This window comes from Cheilinus undulatus, linkage group 22 (genome assembly GCF_018320785.1).
Source record: "Cheilinus undulatus linkage group 22, ASM1832078v1, whole genome shotgun sequence".
Lineage (NCBI taxonomy): Eukaryota > Metazoa > Chordata > Actinopteri > Labriformes > Labridae > Cheilinus > Cheilinus undulatus.
Window position 1 is genome coordinate 19,449,078 of NC_054886.1, and position 15,222 is coordinate 19,464,299.

Sequence of the window (15,222 nt, forward strand, 5' to 3'; positions counted from 1 at the left end):
CTGCTGTGTTGTTAGAGTCTGAGCTGACTAGACTGTTTGTATTGCCAACATGTAATAAGTGCAGTTAAAGGGGCAACACCAAACATTTAATGTTAGTGTTTGGTGGGGCCTCATTGAGCATGCTCTCTGTTGTCTGTGCAAACACGAGACTCAGCCTTCAAACTCCACTTTGTGCAAACACGCCAAAGGTGAGCAGGAAATCCGATCTTGCATGATGTCATCGCTGCAGCTTCAGTTAGCTTTATTTTAACAGGAGCGCCAGACTTTATGCTGAGCTCCAGCTTTCCTTGTAATAAAGAAAAACCTCAACTGTAAATCATGAGAACATCCAGCTTCCTGCTCACACAGTATGACTCGAGCATAATTTTGGGTTCTGGAGGGGAAGGAAAGTATGTGTTTGTTTGTTTCTTGAGTGTTTACTTTGAGAAATATAATTGCTACCATCAAAATACAGGAGGATAGTCATGCTGTTTATCTTTTTTGACCTGGATTGATGCACTCTAAAATGAAAACGCCACATAAGCATAGGAAGTCAAACATGCAATGATTCCTAATTCCAAGCTTCAGCTGTTAGACTTGTTTATCAGTCATTTTGCCTAAAGGTTCAGACTCATTGTCTCTGGTAAATCATCACTTCATTTAGGTTTAATCACACGTACTACTCTTACAAAACAAGGATCTTGCATTAGCAACATCAAATTCCAGTGTGCTGTAGTCATTTAATGGACTGATCATCAAAAATGCATTGCAATGTTCTTGAAATGTTTGTCTCTGGTGGATAGTTTCTGTTGTCACCAACAATCACCTCCCAATTTGTTTGCAATTAAGCTTTTGTGTCAGAGGAAGGACCGTTAAACAGCAACTAATGCATAATGACTCAAACAATGCAGGGGACTGTACACACCTGTCATGTGCTAATCTTTCTGACAGCAAAGTAAAGACTGGAGGCGACAGAGTCGCTGTGACAGAAAGGTCAAATGATCGCCTCAGAAAACATTTTGAGTAACTCTTCCCTTCAAAGCTTAGGAAGGGAAAGATCACTGTGTCATCTCGAGGCAATTTTACACCACAGCCGCGGTGGAAACTTAATCATGTTTGCTGGTTTGTGTATGCAGGAGCTGTTTTTATAGGCTGAATAAGACCCTGTGTTCTTCTAAACAAAAAGACTTGCTGTGAAAAGATGTATCACCCATGCATAAGGTAGTAGAGTTACTTCCATGACGTAGAGGAAGCCGCAAGGTGTATCAGGGACTCTGGAGATGTTGTTAAACCTAGCATGTCTGCCTGAAGCTGTGAGTGTTCCTGTTGATATGTCGGGACAGGCTTTATAATTATTTTACCTTTGTCAGAAAACAAATGAATACCTGCTGGTTATAAACAAATGATTTAGATGAATTAAACTTCTGAGTGGATTATGTGTCAAAACGTTTAGATACAGTATTCACCCCCTTGGGATGTTTAGCCTCTGACTGATTTGATTGACCCTCTATCAAGGGTGCAATCATGGACTGTGAGATTGACAGGTAGATTGGTGCAACATCGTGCTGTGGGGATGCTTCTTGACGTTGCACTGGACCGTGGTGGTGAAGAAGGAGCTGAGCTGTGAGCCAAAGCTCTCACTTTACCGGTCGATCTTCGTTCAATCCTCACCTGTTGTCATGAGCTTTGGGTAATGACCAAAAGAATCAGGTTCAAACAGTCGAAATGAGATTCCTCAGGAGGGTGTCTGGGCTCAGCCTTAGAGATAAGGTGAGGCGCTCGGACATTCAAAGGGAGGTCGAAGTACAGCTGATGCCCCTTTGTCTCAAAGGAGCCAGTTGAGGTGGTTTGGGCATCTGATCAGGATGCCTCCTGATTGCCTCCCTGTGGAGGTCTTCCAGGCGTGTCCAACTGGGAGGAGACCCAGTGGTAGACCCAGGACTTGCTGGAGCCTGGTAACGCCTCGGAATCCCCCAGGAAGAGCTGGAAAATGTCACTAGGGAGAGGGGTATCTAGGCTGACTTGCTTAGCCTACTGCAACCACAACCCAGCCCTGGATAAGCGTAAGCCTCACCCTCTTTGGTTAATATACGAGTTTGCTGCTGGCTCCTTCCTATTAGAAACACTTGAAAATAACTTAGATTTGACTACTTTATTGATTATTTTCTTTTATGAACTTGGCTTCAGTGAAAGAATAAGGCATAGTTACAGTATGGGGTATAAGGATTAATCAATATCTGACAACTTATTCAAAAATTCAGTGTCTGATACTACAGATGATGGCTATCATTAACTGTCCTCCTGTAGCACATCAAGCAGTCAGTCAAAAAGTGGTTGATGTACTTTAGAGGATTATGTGTCTTCAACACAGAATTTGCCTCAGGAATGGTCTTGTCAGTTTAAAATAAAAGCACTTCTCTGTCTAAGAAACTTGAACCAAGAAATGACATTTGCTGCACTGTTTACAGTTCATTTTCTAGAAAAATATCCCCTCTGTTTGAGGGTGTTTCCACCAACTATTAGTAACCATAGATAAGCTCTGTCAAATCAACAATTAAAAGCACATAATGAGGAGCCTGGGGTAGAATCTGAGCTGTAGCAGCAGATATGCATTTCTCAAATGATAATATCAATAATAATTACATCAGCTCGGCTGCTTTCAAGCCTGAGCAAGATCTGCTTTGACTGTCACTTAAATCATTTACACTTTACAGTATGAAAATAGAGCTGTACCAAGTTGCACAGTGATGTCTGCTTAGCCATCATGGAACTGTCATCAACTATAAGGCCTCTGTTTGATTAAGCTCTCCATAGCTTGTGCAGAGCTAGCATGAGTCACCATGATTCTGTTTGAACAGGAGGCGTCAAGCTTATTTAGTCTGCATCCAAAGCTGTGGGTCATGCACTTCAGTCATTTTGCATGTAACAAAACATAAAAAGTCCTTTGTTACAACTCTTGTTCATGGGGTCAAGACAAAGTCTTAGTCATGGGAAAATCCTGACTGGCATCTTGATAATTCTGTCCTGTAAACTGAATTATCTTTGGCGCCATTGTTGCTGAAATTTGACACCATTTGCCCGTATTCAAACCAAGCGTGAAACAGTAGCAACATCTGATATCACATCTAAAGGGCTTGTGCAGACAGGCCTTGGGTAAACCAAGCAGCATCTACTGCATATAGAGGGGGGTGGGTAACCTCTAGACCCGCAGAGGCTATTAAAACAACAGGTGCTTGGGTGAAGCTCAGCCGCCAAGTACAGCTGGTGGTTCACCTGCTAGCTTGTTGTTTGGTTAGCGACAGATACAGGGGAACTGTGTAGGTCTGGACCACAGAGTCAAGGAGTCACCCAACAGTAAAGTACTAAAAAAATACCAGCCAACATCTTCTGAACACAACAGGCAATGCCAAATTACACAGGGCTATTGTCGAGGGCATGCAATTGTTAGCTTGTCATAAAGGAGGACACATTTGCAGATATCTTTGTTTTATCTTGACCACAGCTCGAAGAAGTCACTATATAGTCATACTTTTAATATTATAGTACTGAATATAAATGTGGGCTGTGAATCCATTAGGAGATAAAAGGGAAAAGCTCACCTCTCAAGTGCTGAGGTTTGGCTAATGTGTAGTTTAGCTAGCAGCAGATGCAGGGAAACCCTGGATCTACTTTCACTATAAAGGTAAACAGAAACCACTCAACACAGGGGTAACGTTGTTGGCTTTTAACGGAGGATGTTAAATGCCTCAGTGCTTTTAGAAGCTAAGTTAGCTGTAGCAGGAAGTATCCAGCTTGCTAATTAGCAAGTAGCAGCAGAAGGAAGCTGTGGTTGGTCGTGAGTCCAGGGTGGAAGTCAGCCAACAGTCTGGCTGCAGACAGTAGAGCTCAGACCCTGTTCTCGCAGACTTTTACTGTGAGATGCTGTTTCTGTCAGAACAGAAGGGGTAGACTTTTCCAGCGTACTCTCAAATTTTAGATAAAAAGAAAAATGTCAACTTTATTCAAAAAACAAGACAGTTATATTCATGGAATAACTACATTGTAAACATTACAGACAAAACATTTTATATAAACAGAGGAAAAAGGTCAGAGGTCTAACCCAGAGATAAATTATATATGGATCAGTTTAAAAATAGTACGCTAAAGTCACTTCAGATTTGTTAGCCTTTGTTAAAGCTAACATAGCTACATAGTTAACGTTACTATGCAAGCCAATGAGCTAAGTTAGCTTTACCACATGTTACTGAAGCTAACTTGGCTACACAAGCTGTGTAGATAACATAGCTACGTAGCTTATGTAGCTCTCATTAGCTTAGTAACTTGGTTAAAGGGTTGTCAAGAAGAAGTGGGTGACAGCCATTAGAAGCTAATGGGAATAGAGGAAATTTGGTAACAGTTCTAAAAGTAAAAGTAAGGAAATTTGTGTTTGGTAGATTGTTTCTTTCTTTCAACAATGCATCTTGGCGATAAATCTTTGGCAGAATAAGCTGTTTGGCACCGGCAGAGGAGATTTGGCAAATTTTTCATGGGCGCAACCCACAAACTCAGCTCGGCTGCTCATCCCACAAATGCATGTTCCTTACAAATGTGGCACCATTTAAAAGGGTAATAAACAGGCTTTCCAACAGTATAAGATTTATTGCCAAGAAGCAGTGTTACAACAAAGGAATAATGTACCAAACACAAATTTCCTTACTTTTTGTGCTAAGTTTACATTCAATCAATACGACTCCTACATTTCTCAAAAAAAAAAGTTTTGTTTTTTTCCACAGTCTACCTGGTTTACCTGATGTGGAGGTGATCAATATCACAAATACTCAGTCCTGCAGATCTCTTAGCATTATCTGACCAGATGAAGGGAGACAAGAGTCTAGAAAGTCTTGTACTGAGCGAAGAGGCTAGCTGAGCCCCTTTAACATAGAAGAAAATCCTCATCTTGTCACAAACATCCTTTTTATTGAAACAGTGATGTCCTATCAATCAAATAACCTTGCAGGGTGAGCAGCTGAATAATGATTAGCTGTTTACAAACAAGACTGTTCTACGAAACAGCTCTTTAGCTAGCTCCCATTTGAGTGCCAGTTTTCTTTCAAGACCATACATGAGTGTTGTGTGAGACTACTCATCCAGGCTTTAGATGGCTTTTTGAAATCCTGCCCATTAGTTTTTAAGCTTTTTTTAATTTTTGCATGACATTTCTTACTACTTTCAGGACACAAAAGCAACTTGATAATTAAGAATGTTTATATTTTTGCACGTTGAATGTCTGTTATAGTAGTAAACTGCTCAAAAATGCCCTTTTGGAAGTGTTTCTCTACGTAGCAATCAGTCCTTAGCCCCAAGGGGGGTTCTCTGCTGCGACATCATCTGCAAAGAACGTGTATCCAAAAGATTTGTGAGCTTTAGCTTTAGCCACATTAGCTCCATGGCTCCACTATCTACATAGATTTCAAAATTGAGCTACATAAGCTACGCTAGAATGTCTTCAAGCTTTTTAAGCAGACTGTTATTCATTCATTATATTTTTTGTAAGGTTTTGCAGGTCATGTTTTTAACTTTTGGTATCCTAACCTTTACCTTAACCCTGAACCTAACCTCACTAACCTAACCAAAAGTTTAATCCAATCTCATTTAGAAAGTTTTCGTGTGTGTTTCCATTCTGACAAATGCGGCATCTCACAGTAACAGACGGTCTGACCACAGCCCAGTGTATTTAAATCTTAAAAGACCTAGCTTTTGGTTTAGCTACCTTATGTTTAAGCTAGCAGCAGCTGTGTGTAACTGTTAGGACTGACCTCAGGGTGAATGAGTCACCTAACAGTTGCACCTCCACAATAAAAGCAGCATAGTTCTCCAACACTTGTTCTCCCCATACCCTTAACCTCATTAGCAATAGCTTCAAACTCTTGTGACTAATTAGCGCCGTCCATTATAGCTGTTAACTGACTTCAGATACTGACTTCATCCACATGGCTCGACACAAACTGTGCAAGCGGTTGCTAAGCAGCTGTGCTTGTCATCGCACAGACAGATGGGATGCCATATTTTCATGGAGAGCTGTGCCTCTTTATCCAGGCTTTATTAAGTCTCAAGTGACAACAGAGCGTATTCAAGTGCCGCTCCACATGGCCCTATTGTCTTACATCTATAAATCTTTGCTCATTTCATCTTGTTGCAGGCTCTGATTTACATCTTCGCCTTTCATTTAAATGTGACCTGCAGCGACAGTACATGCTTGTATCTCCATGATAGAAGATGTATTAAGAAAATGTATGGCTGTCATATGATAGTGTATAATGGCCCAAGTCTTCAGTAAGGAGCTGTTACATTGAATAACAGCTGGTGCACTTGGAGAGATGCCCAGCATTTCCCAAGGCTTAACTACTGTCATCATCGTGTATCACCATTTTATATCATATTTTCTAAGTAATAGTCACTTTGCTGTGTTTAAACAGGCTAGTTTTATTTATTTTTTCTGCAAACTTTTCTGTTATGATGAAGCTGAAAAGAGTACAATGCAAGAGCAGCAAACACTGATTGAATCCAAAGGTCACTTTTATTTAATTCAGTGTGAATAAGCTCAATACTGCCATATTGACAGTTCTAGAGAACAGAGTTCTCTGAAAGCACAAGGACACACAACACATCTAAGCACTTTAACTATACACTACAGGACTTTATTTTGAATACATAATGAGGCTAAAATGAGCCGGGGTTCATTATATAAACATTTGACCTTTAAAACAGCTTGCCCATCCATTAAAGATAGCAGGCCGGTTTACTTTCTGTGCATTTTAATGATACAAACTTTCATTAATACTTTATAAAAATTCCAAATACTGTGAAATAATACCAAATGTATCAGCTTTAGCAGCACTAAAGTTCAGTGAATAGGTCATACACACTTGAATTTTCCTCTAGTGTGCACTTAAACACTTCATAATTTAAGGAACATGCAGCAAGGATTCACATCTTTCCTTCAGGGATGTGTTACCACTCTTCCTCCCCCTTCGGCTCTTTCAAAATGCTCTCTTTGTCTCAGTGACTTCATGGTAAGTTGATCAACACAGGTTACAGCAGCATTAGCCTTTTGGGAAAATCCGTATGAAAACTTGCCAACAGTCATGCAATGTAAGAGACAAATAATGCTCTTATCAGCTAATGTCGCCATTAGCCAAATCTGGCTAATCAGTAAATAACCATGGGTGCTTTTTCATGCTCTTAATTTAGTAAAAAGTCTCCTCTTTGAGTAGACTCCAGATGGTAAAAAACAACCTAATACAGGGCTGCTTCTCTGCAGTAATCCTGTGTAAAATAAAATAATGCATTACATTAAAATTCACGACAGAAACCTTAGATTCGTGACTCACAAAGTTCAGTGAATACTTCATAACAGAGCCATGGAATGTAACTTTAGTTTCACCAAGTCTAATACTTCTTCAGCCTCTTTGAACTTCATTTACCAACTTAACCAAACACTCATCTGTCTAAAATACTGCTCTAGGTGTATTCTGGTGACAGTTTCAGTGATAAAACTCTTATATTGACACATTCTGAACATGAGTATACCTACAGTAGGCTTATATGGATCACAGTGTTTCAGGCTACGTTAGGTTCTTTGTGATTATCAGTATTTCAGTGTGCACATATTCACAGGTGAGTGTAGCACAGTCTTCTAGATGTGATATATTGCTGGTTTTCCTCGTGCAAGATATAACATCACACCTGTGTCGTGTGATGTGTTAAGAAAGTTTCTGCCTTTCTTGATTGGGTGTTACTTCATGTGTGATAAGACCAGGAACAAAGTGGAGACTGTTTCTATGATAGCACAGTGAGTGTGACAGTTCCTTTGGTCCTCTTCAGGATGCCAACGGCTTCTTCATGAGTGACGCCCTCCAGAGTCTGTCCATTAACCGCCATTATCTGGTCCCCTCTCTTCAGACGGCCATCCTCTGCGGCTGCCCCCTAACGTCCGAGTAAAGATGTGAGTCAAAAACATCCAGTTCCTCAATACTGCAAATACAAAAACACAAATTTGCGGCCTACCTTTCCAAAAACTGTTTTGACGTAAATCGGCAAGTCTCCATGGGGGCTGCCATACCCGCCCACGATACTGAAACCCAGTCCGTCAGGTCCTCGTCCAAGAGTGATGGTCTTATACTGAGGCGGGCTGATGGGGAAAATGAGAGCGTTAGGGACTGTGTGTAAATGGATCGAAGAGATTTAATTAATTACATTTTTGAGGTGATAGTCCTTTCTCTGTATTCCTAAAATTGTCAATAATTTTTCAGTGAAGACAAAACGTTGACACTCTCTCCCCCTTAATCAGCAAATTACAAAATATTCATTCATGCAAGATCCAAATAAATTACTAAACCACAACTTTTTCCACAAGACCTTGATATTCAAATTGTCATTAATTAAGAAAACCTGAAGGGTGCATGCAATAATTACTGTATTTTACATTTTTTTCCATTGTGTTTAGGGAAACTGGTAAAACATTGCACTATTGCTAAAGCAGTGGTTCTCAACTGGTGGGTTGGGACTCAAAAGTGGGTTGTGGAGCAATTTTTTGAAGGTCACAAAAATGTGCCTTGAAAAAATGTGCAGAAAATCTATGAGGTGAGACATGTTTAATTTGTTATGTCATTTGTTTTGTACCACTTGAGGTCCAAACTGCCCAATTTTCTATTCAATACATCTGACTTGTTGAAAATATCTGAAATTAAGGTTGCATTTTCTCACTAAAGGCATGGTGGGTCCTGAATGTACATCAATTGAGAGCCATTGCCTTAGATAGGGTCTGTAGCTTGTATGAAGGCTGTTTGATTAGAAAGATTAGAAATCAATCTTAGGCTTCGTCACTAAACTAAGTTTGTTAGAAATTCAGCTGATCATTCCTCAAAGGAGTTTGATAAAATATGAATGACTACTATTGCTACTACTTCTACTACAACAGCAATAATAATAATAATGGTAATGCTTATAAGTTATACAAGCTTAAATTAGTATATTAGCTTTCAAAAGAGACATTACACCAGAATGTACAGAGAAAAACAACACAATTTAACAGACCATAATCTGAGGTGGGATTAAAAAGGTTTTTCTGAACATCCTGAATGATGTAGCAATGCAGGTATTGCTACAAGAGAGTTCTAGAGGATGAAGAAGTTGGTGAGGGGAATTTTGTAAAAGCTTCAAAGGTCCCTCTGACCTCATTTATAATTGCATTAACAGCAGTTTTGGGCATTTGGATACCATGAGGTCATCCTTTATTCTAGGTGTACTGAAGACGATTTGCTATCTGATATCTAGACTGTAAATGAAGTGGTCTAAGAGGCCTTTATCTGGATTAGTTGGGAGGTGTACAACAGCTAATTAAGGTCCATAACTGGTGCATTATGTTTTTTAAAATTGTGATGAATCCCAAGCTTTTTTGTCCCTTTCACCACACTGCAGTGGCTTTAGTTAAGCCACTGCACTGTCTCCCTACAACCACAGGGATGTAAGTAAGTCCACCACTGCTCCTTTATGTCTCGAAAAACTCACAGACACCTCAGTGGACGAGTCAAATTCATCTGGGCCTTGTGTTATCAAACATTTGCCTTTTATCCTGTTCCTTCATTTTTTTTGTCATCATCTTCAACCAAAGTCCTTTATTTTCTTTCCAAATAAAAGCAGGTAATACCCAAACAGAAAGTCTTACCATCAATTTAAGAAAAGAAATCCAATATGAAACATAAACAGCTTAAGATGCAAAGAAAGGAATTTCAAAAGTGAAAAAAAAGGTTCCTTCTTTCTGTCCATCCAGCTTCACTCCTGATCAGAATTTTAAATGAGACTGGTATCATTTTGCTCAGCTCAGTAGTGAGAGTTAGAGTCTTCTGGCCTCCGCACAGCTCTTCATTTGGTACCACCCTCTTGTTATGTCCAATAAACAACAACAAAATCAGGAAAATGACTCTCAAATAGGAACAATCTCCCATAGTTGATAAATAAGACTGGCTTCTTCCTAAATGGCACATTACTACCGACTCCTAACTAACAATCTTGAATTAAGTTGTCATTTCAGTCTAACCAAGAGGCATCTGGTTGCATATTTCTATGGTGGGGCGTTTTGGACTCATCTGTAGCAGACCTCTAAAATAGGGTGACCTTGACCATGGCACTAGAAGTGACATACATACCCTTGTTGGGTTTTTCCTTGGTTTTTGGTGTTTTTTTTTGTATTTGATCCCCCCTCTCCATATCCTCACCCTAACCTTTAAGGTTCAGGTGCCTTACCCCAGCCCTCTTTGGGGTTTCCTTAGTTTGTTGTGTTTTAATATAATTTTATCCCCCAGCCTCTTCCATCTGAGTATTCCTTTGTTTGTGGTATGTTCAATTACAATTTCTCCCTACTAAGTAAATTTTGGATTTTTATACATAAAATTCTGCTGTTGAGAAAAATAGCCACTTACCATCACCTCTGAGAGAAAATGGAAAATGAACATCATTCATTACGTCATTCTGGTTCAGGCTTTGGTAATGTATGTCACCTCCTGCCCCACGGGCAAGGTTCGAGGTCACCCCATCGTACAGGTCTACAGCCATATCCTCTTGGTCTGACCTGGACCCCATGTGTTAGTTGCAAAAAAGTGCATCACCATTTCCTCTACAAGCATGTTAATGACAAGATGAGGGAGAAAAGCTGTTAAGGAGGCGCCACTAGCCTCTTAGCTCATGGCCTTTTCACCCCCATTTTTTCCTTTTGCCAGAGGCAAATAAACCACAGAAATCCTTAGAACCACAGATGTGATGTATTTGCAGTTATTTGCACAGGTGAGTTCCCATTGCTGATGCCACTAAAGATGTAATGTTTTTAATTCTCAGTGATGGCGCATGGAAAGCAAGTGCAGTCAACTTGATATCTGAATACCCAAAACAAATGTTTATGACAAGAAACAGCCTCATTGGAGTTAGTTTGCCTGCAAGAGGGGGTGGGTGTTGGAGTAGTTGTCAATTGTTTCCCTGCAGAGTATTTTTTCTTGAAATGTCCTTCCCTAGAATTTAAGAGGGACAAAAATTCTTCTGATATCAACTATTTCTTCTTTTCTGAATTTTTTAATGCAAGAAATTTTCATGCAGTCCCTTGGCTACTTTGAGACTTCTTTTTGTATTAAAGCTTGTATTGCTGTAGTTGTGTCTGCGTAGCACTAAGGTCATACCCGAGGTCATCCTGGAAGATGCAGCTGGGTGTCAGACCTCCAGCTGCCTGCTCCTGAGAGGGACCTGTCACAGTGGTGTCACCGCCTGCTACCACCTACAGATACATGAAAGCACAAACAGGACAACAGACTTTTATGGCGTGTTACACTTGCATGATAAAGACTGATAGCACAGTGAAGACACAAGTTTATGGTACATCAAAGCCTGCCGGTAGTCGCCTTTTGACTGTTCTCCTAGCACACAGATAGAGCTTTGATTGCACATTATCTAACTGGGTCTTCAGGTTTATCTAATAAGAACACAAAAGGTGAGAGGACATGTCTGTATCTTTGACCTGCAGCTGTATTGTGCCTGTAGCGTTCTTGAGCAGAGCGACGGCCTGCGAGTGGCTCATTCCTTCAGTTGAGGTTCCACAGATACTGACGATGCGGTCTCCGATCTGGAAAAAATCAGAAATAAAAAAACAATTAAACAGGATTGTAGGAAAGAAACACCACTCTGAATATTCATATTTCCATGTTAAGTTTGGAAACTTTCAATGTAGATGAGACTGTGGGTAATTTTGCATGGTTTTAGCTCCAGGTTTGAAACACATGACCTACTTTAAATAATGAACATGGTCACAGAACTTTTCTCTGTCCCTAAAACCAGTATGAATATGTATCAGCACAGCAGGAGCACTTCTTAAAGCTTTTAGAGGTGCTCTTTCTATCATTCTGATGGAGAGCTCTGTGTGATAACAGGAAATTATTGTAATTTCAATTATTCTAATCATACAAAAGCAGGACTATGCTGAGTAATTTAATTATGTCTTGTTCTCATCTCTCATTGAGGCTGAAAAGATGAAGCTCCATGAATATACTATTCAAGATTCACTCCTATTCATTTCAATGAGCCTTTCTGTAGGCTCACTGATTTGAATGCAGGAGAGAGATTTATTAGCAATGCCAGCAATGCCCATTGTCCTTCTCCAGTGGGCGTAGCACAGAGATACAATTGTGATTGGAGTGCGAAGGTCACGGTTAAGGCTGCAGGCACTTGACATTTGGAAGGACTAGAGATTCGAATGAGTGGGAATGACGACACATGTTCAATCCCAGACATGCTGGGAAAACTCTAAAATCTGTACCTTGAGTTTCTGCGTCTGAGCAGCCACGCCCACAGGATTCATCATGGCGATGAAGATAGGTATATCACCCAGAGGGCTGCCCACGCCGCCTGCTATACTGATGCCCAGAGACTCATTTGGACTTTTGGTGATCTCGACAGTTCTGGTGTCCTGAGGCTCTGCTGCTGAAGGCAAAAAAAGCAAAACCTTTTAACATGTGCGTCTAGATGGCTTCTTATGGATACTTAAAATCTAGAGTCTTACTTATTTTGTCAGCAGAGAGGTTTCCAGAGTCTGAGCACAAATAAGACGCCAACTTGGAGGTGCCTAGGTCACTCATCTGAAACAAACACATGCATGCTGTTTTAACGACTGTTTAAGCAAAGTTTATGTTCAAATGTGGTTCAAAAAGTTATTACCAGACTATTTTGTGACAGCCTTCTTTCAGAGTGGAAAGGGCCTGCCTTAAACCTCCCGATTTCCATTTTTAAAGGTCCCACGCAGCACTACAGAACAAAAAACATATTATTTGCTGACTTTGCAATCTATTGATGTCCTGTTTGATATATCTACCTTTAGTAGTGCAGCCACAGCCTCCTGAGTTGTAGATCTGACATCCTCGCCGTTTACCGACAGGATCTGGTCCCCTTGCATCAGTTTGCCATCAGTGTCCGCCAAACCTCCTTTTACAATATCAGACACAAATACTCCAGTGTCGTTCCTGTCCAGAAAGTTAAAGTTGACACCATTACTGCCTTTTCATCATCATGTAGTGTTTGCTCTGCTCTAATTGTTCCTAGTCTTGTCTTATTGCTGACTTTTGATGCTTAAACTGTAATTGACAGTCAGATTGACCATTTTTCCAGTGGACCTCCACTAATGTGGCTTCTGCTGCTTGGAAAGTGGCAGTCATACAGCTGCTAAGATGGAAGGTTTGATTGCTATAGCTTATGTTTGCCCCCCATCTGTGACCTCAATAGATGTGCTTTCCATGCTTTTTTCTGCACTCTTATGACTGTACTGGGGACACTTAATGACTGACTGTCCACCAAGGAGATGTTGATTGAAGGCTGTCTTCACTTTCAGAATTGCTGCAATTTGTCTCACGCACTCCCATGGTTTTGTCAAGTTTTGCATGTCAAGACTCTTTTGATTCTTGTTTCCTTTGATTTTCTGCCTTCAAAACTCCTCTGCTTCCTTTGTGCACAGACCTCTGGGAAACAAGACTTTACAGCAGCGCTGCTGATGACAAATTCTCAGTCTCTGTCTCTACATCTCAGCACATCCCAGGTGCCAATCTCCACGTGGATAAAACAAACACAAGCAGTAGCTGTGAAGCAAAGCAACTCTATCCCACTCCATCCTCAGCGCCAGAGACACTTGGCTGTCACAGCTCCACCACTAACTGCTAGCTTGCACTTTCCGTTTTAGCCCATGGTTTTAGATTGTCTCTTACGTTGCTGCCTTTTCCATCCTACTGAGCAGTTTCCTTGTTTTTTTTCCCAAAGAGTATAGTAAAACCACTTTGACAGCAGCGAAGATTTAAGTCTGACTTCTTAACCCAACAGTCAAACACAGAGAAGCAGTAAATATGCATGTATGGTCTGTATAAGGCATTCCTGTGCATAATCCCAGGGGGGAGATCAATCACAGCGCTCCACACACCTGACAGCAACAGGCTGTCAGAATGTGGCTCAGCTCACATAACAGTCAATCCTCCGCAACATACCTGGAAAAAAGTAAACTCTCAAAGATATGGATGGACAACATCTGTGAACAGTCCAATCACTGGCAGTACACTAGAATCACAATCACTAACGATTCCAGAGAAGAAGTGTATTTCCCCATTAAAGCTACACTTGTGGAGTTTAAAGTGATGAAAGGGAACGCTATTCTATCGAGTAAGGTTTTGACTCCTTCCAAATCTCTGTGAAGGTAACATGTTAACAATCTAGCCAGGTAGTACAATTATTTAACTAAGTACATACATTAAAAATCATTTTGGTGAGCATTTTAAAAAAGTGATTAGGTCTAACCCATAATGTCCACAGTGTTGCAACTGAAATCACACAGGAGAAAAACATACTAACAGCATGTTTCTTTGCCTGTATGGCCACGTTCTTTCTGTTTTGACATGTTGATCGAGTGATAAATGATTGGAAGGCTGCACAGTGGAGCAGTGATTTGTGATGTGAGTCTAAATTGCCTGTAGGTGCAAATGCAAGAGTGACTAGTTGTTTGTGTCTATACATCAGCGACCCAAACAGGATTAGAGATGTAGATGGATGAATATAGAACACCAGTCTGTATCTTGAGTTTAATTTTAATATCGACTAGATGTGTCCCCTGTTCTTCCACCTCCTCTGTGCAGTTCGACGCTGTTAGCAAACTCAAATAACAACTGACTCGCTGCATATCTGGATTCTGGCACACATCAGAGGTGGTTGGTGCGTGCTGTGAAAACCCAAACATTGACTAGAAAGGGAGTGATTTGCTCAAGAGTGCATGGCGCAGATGAACTATGTGGAAACTGGGGGTAAGGGTTCCATAACACTAAAGATGTTAGATCTAAAAGCTATCATTTTACCCTGTTGAGTTTGTGTCATTACAGGATTTTAATTTCTTTATTTCTACAACTATTAGCTACATAACTATACAGGCCTTTTTAATAATTTACCTCTGCTCCCGTGACCTGCATCAAAAAAGAACATTGATACATTTACTGTCACACTATGTTGACTTTTAGATCTCTAGTGCAAGAAGATTATGTTGTTCATTATATAACAGATATTGTACCAAAATTTTGATTTATATTCAGGCTGCTTAGCTCCATTTCTTTAGTTGCTTTTAGGCTGTTTTTTCCTATTTGTTTGACTAAAACTACTTGCAACATTACCTTTAAAGGTTATAGTCTTGTAAACCTCTGC

The 15,222-nt window shown here is 40.3% G+C and overlaps 1 protein-coding gene across 10 annotated transcripts in view; it reads right to left on the minus strand.

Annotated features, from left to right (window-relative positions):
* Positions 1 to 6,516: 6,516 nt before the first annotated feature.
* The window catches only part of LOC121505034 (multiple PDZ domain protein), a 70,199-nt gene continuing 61,493 nt past the window's right edge, over positions 6,517 to 15,222 (minus strand). For 9 of the 10 annotated variants that reach the window (XM_041780162.1, XM_041780158.1, XM_041780157.1 and 6 more), the window contains 8 exons: positions 12,869 to 13,016; positions 12,715 to 12,801; positions 12,560 to 12,635; positions 12,317 to 12,480; positions 11,522 to 11,626; positions 11,187 to 11,281; positions 8,026 to 8,149; positions 6,517 to 7,944 (listed from right to left, as the gene is read on the minus strand). In XM_041780162.1, coding sequence (XP_041636096.1) covers positions 7,798 to 7,944; positions 8,026 to 8,149; positions 11,187 to 11,281; positions 11,522 to 11,626; positions 12,317 to 12,480; positions 12,560 to 12,635; positions 12,715 to 12,801; positions 12,869 to 13,016 — 946 coding nt within the window. In that variant the 3' untranslated portion in view covers positions 6,517 to 7,797. The remainder of the gene's footprint in view (positions 7,945 to 8,025; positions 8,150 to 11,186; positions 11,282 to 11,521; positions 11,627 to 12,316; positions 12,481 to 12,559; positions 12,636 to 12,714; positions 12,802 to 12,868; positions 13,017 to 15,222) is intronic. The other variant, XM_041780155.1, reaches the window with a different exon arrangement.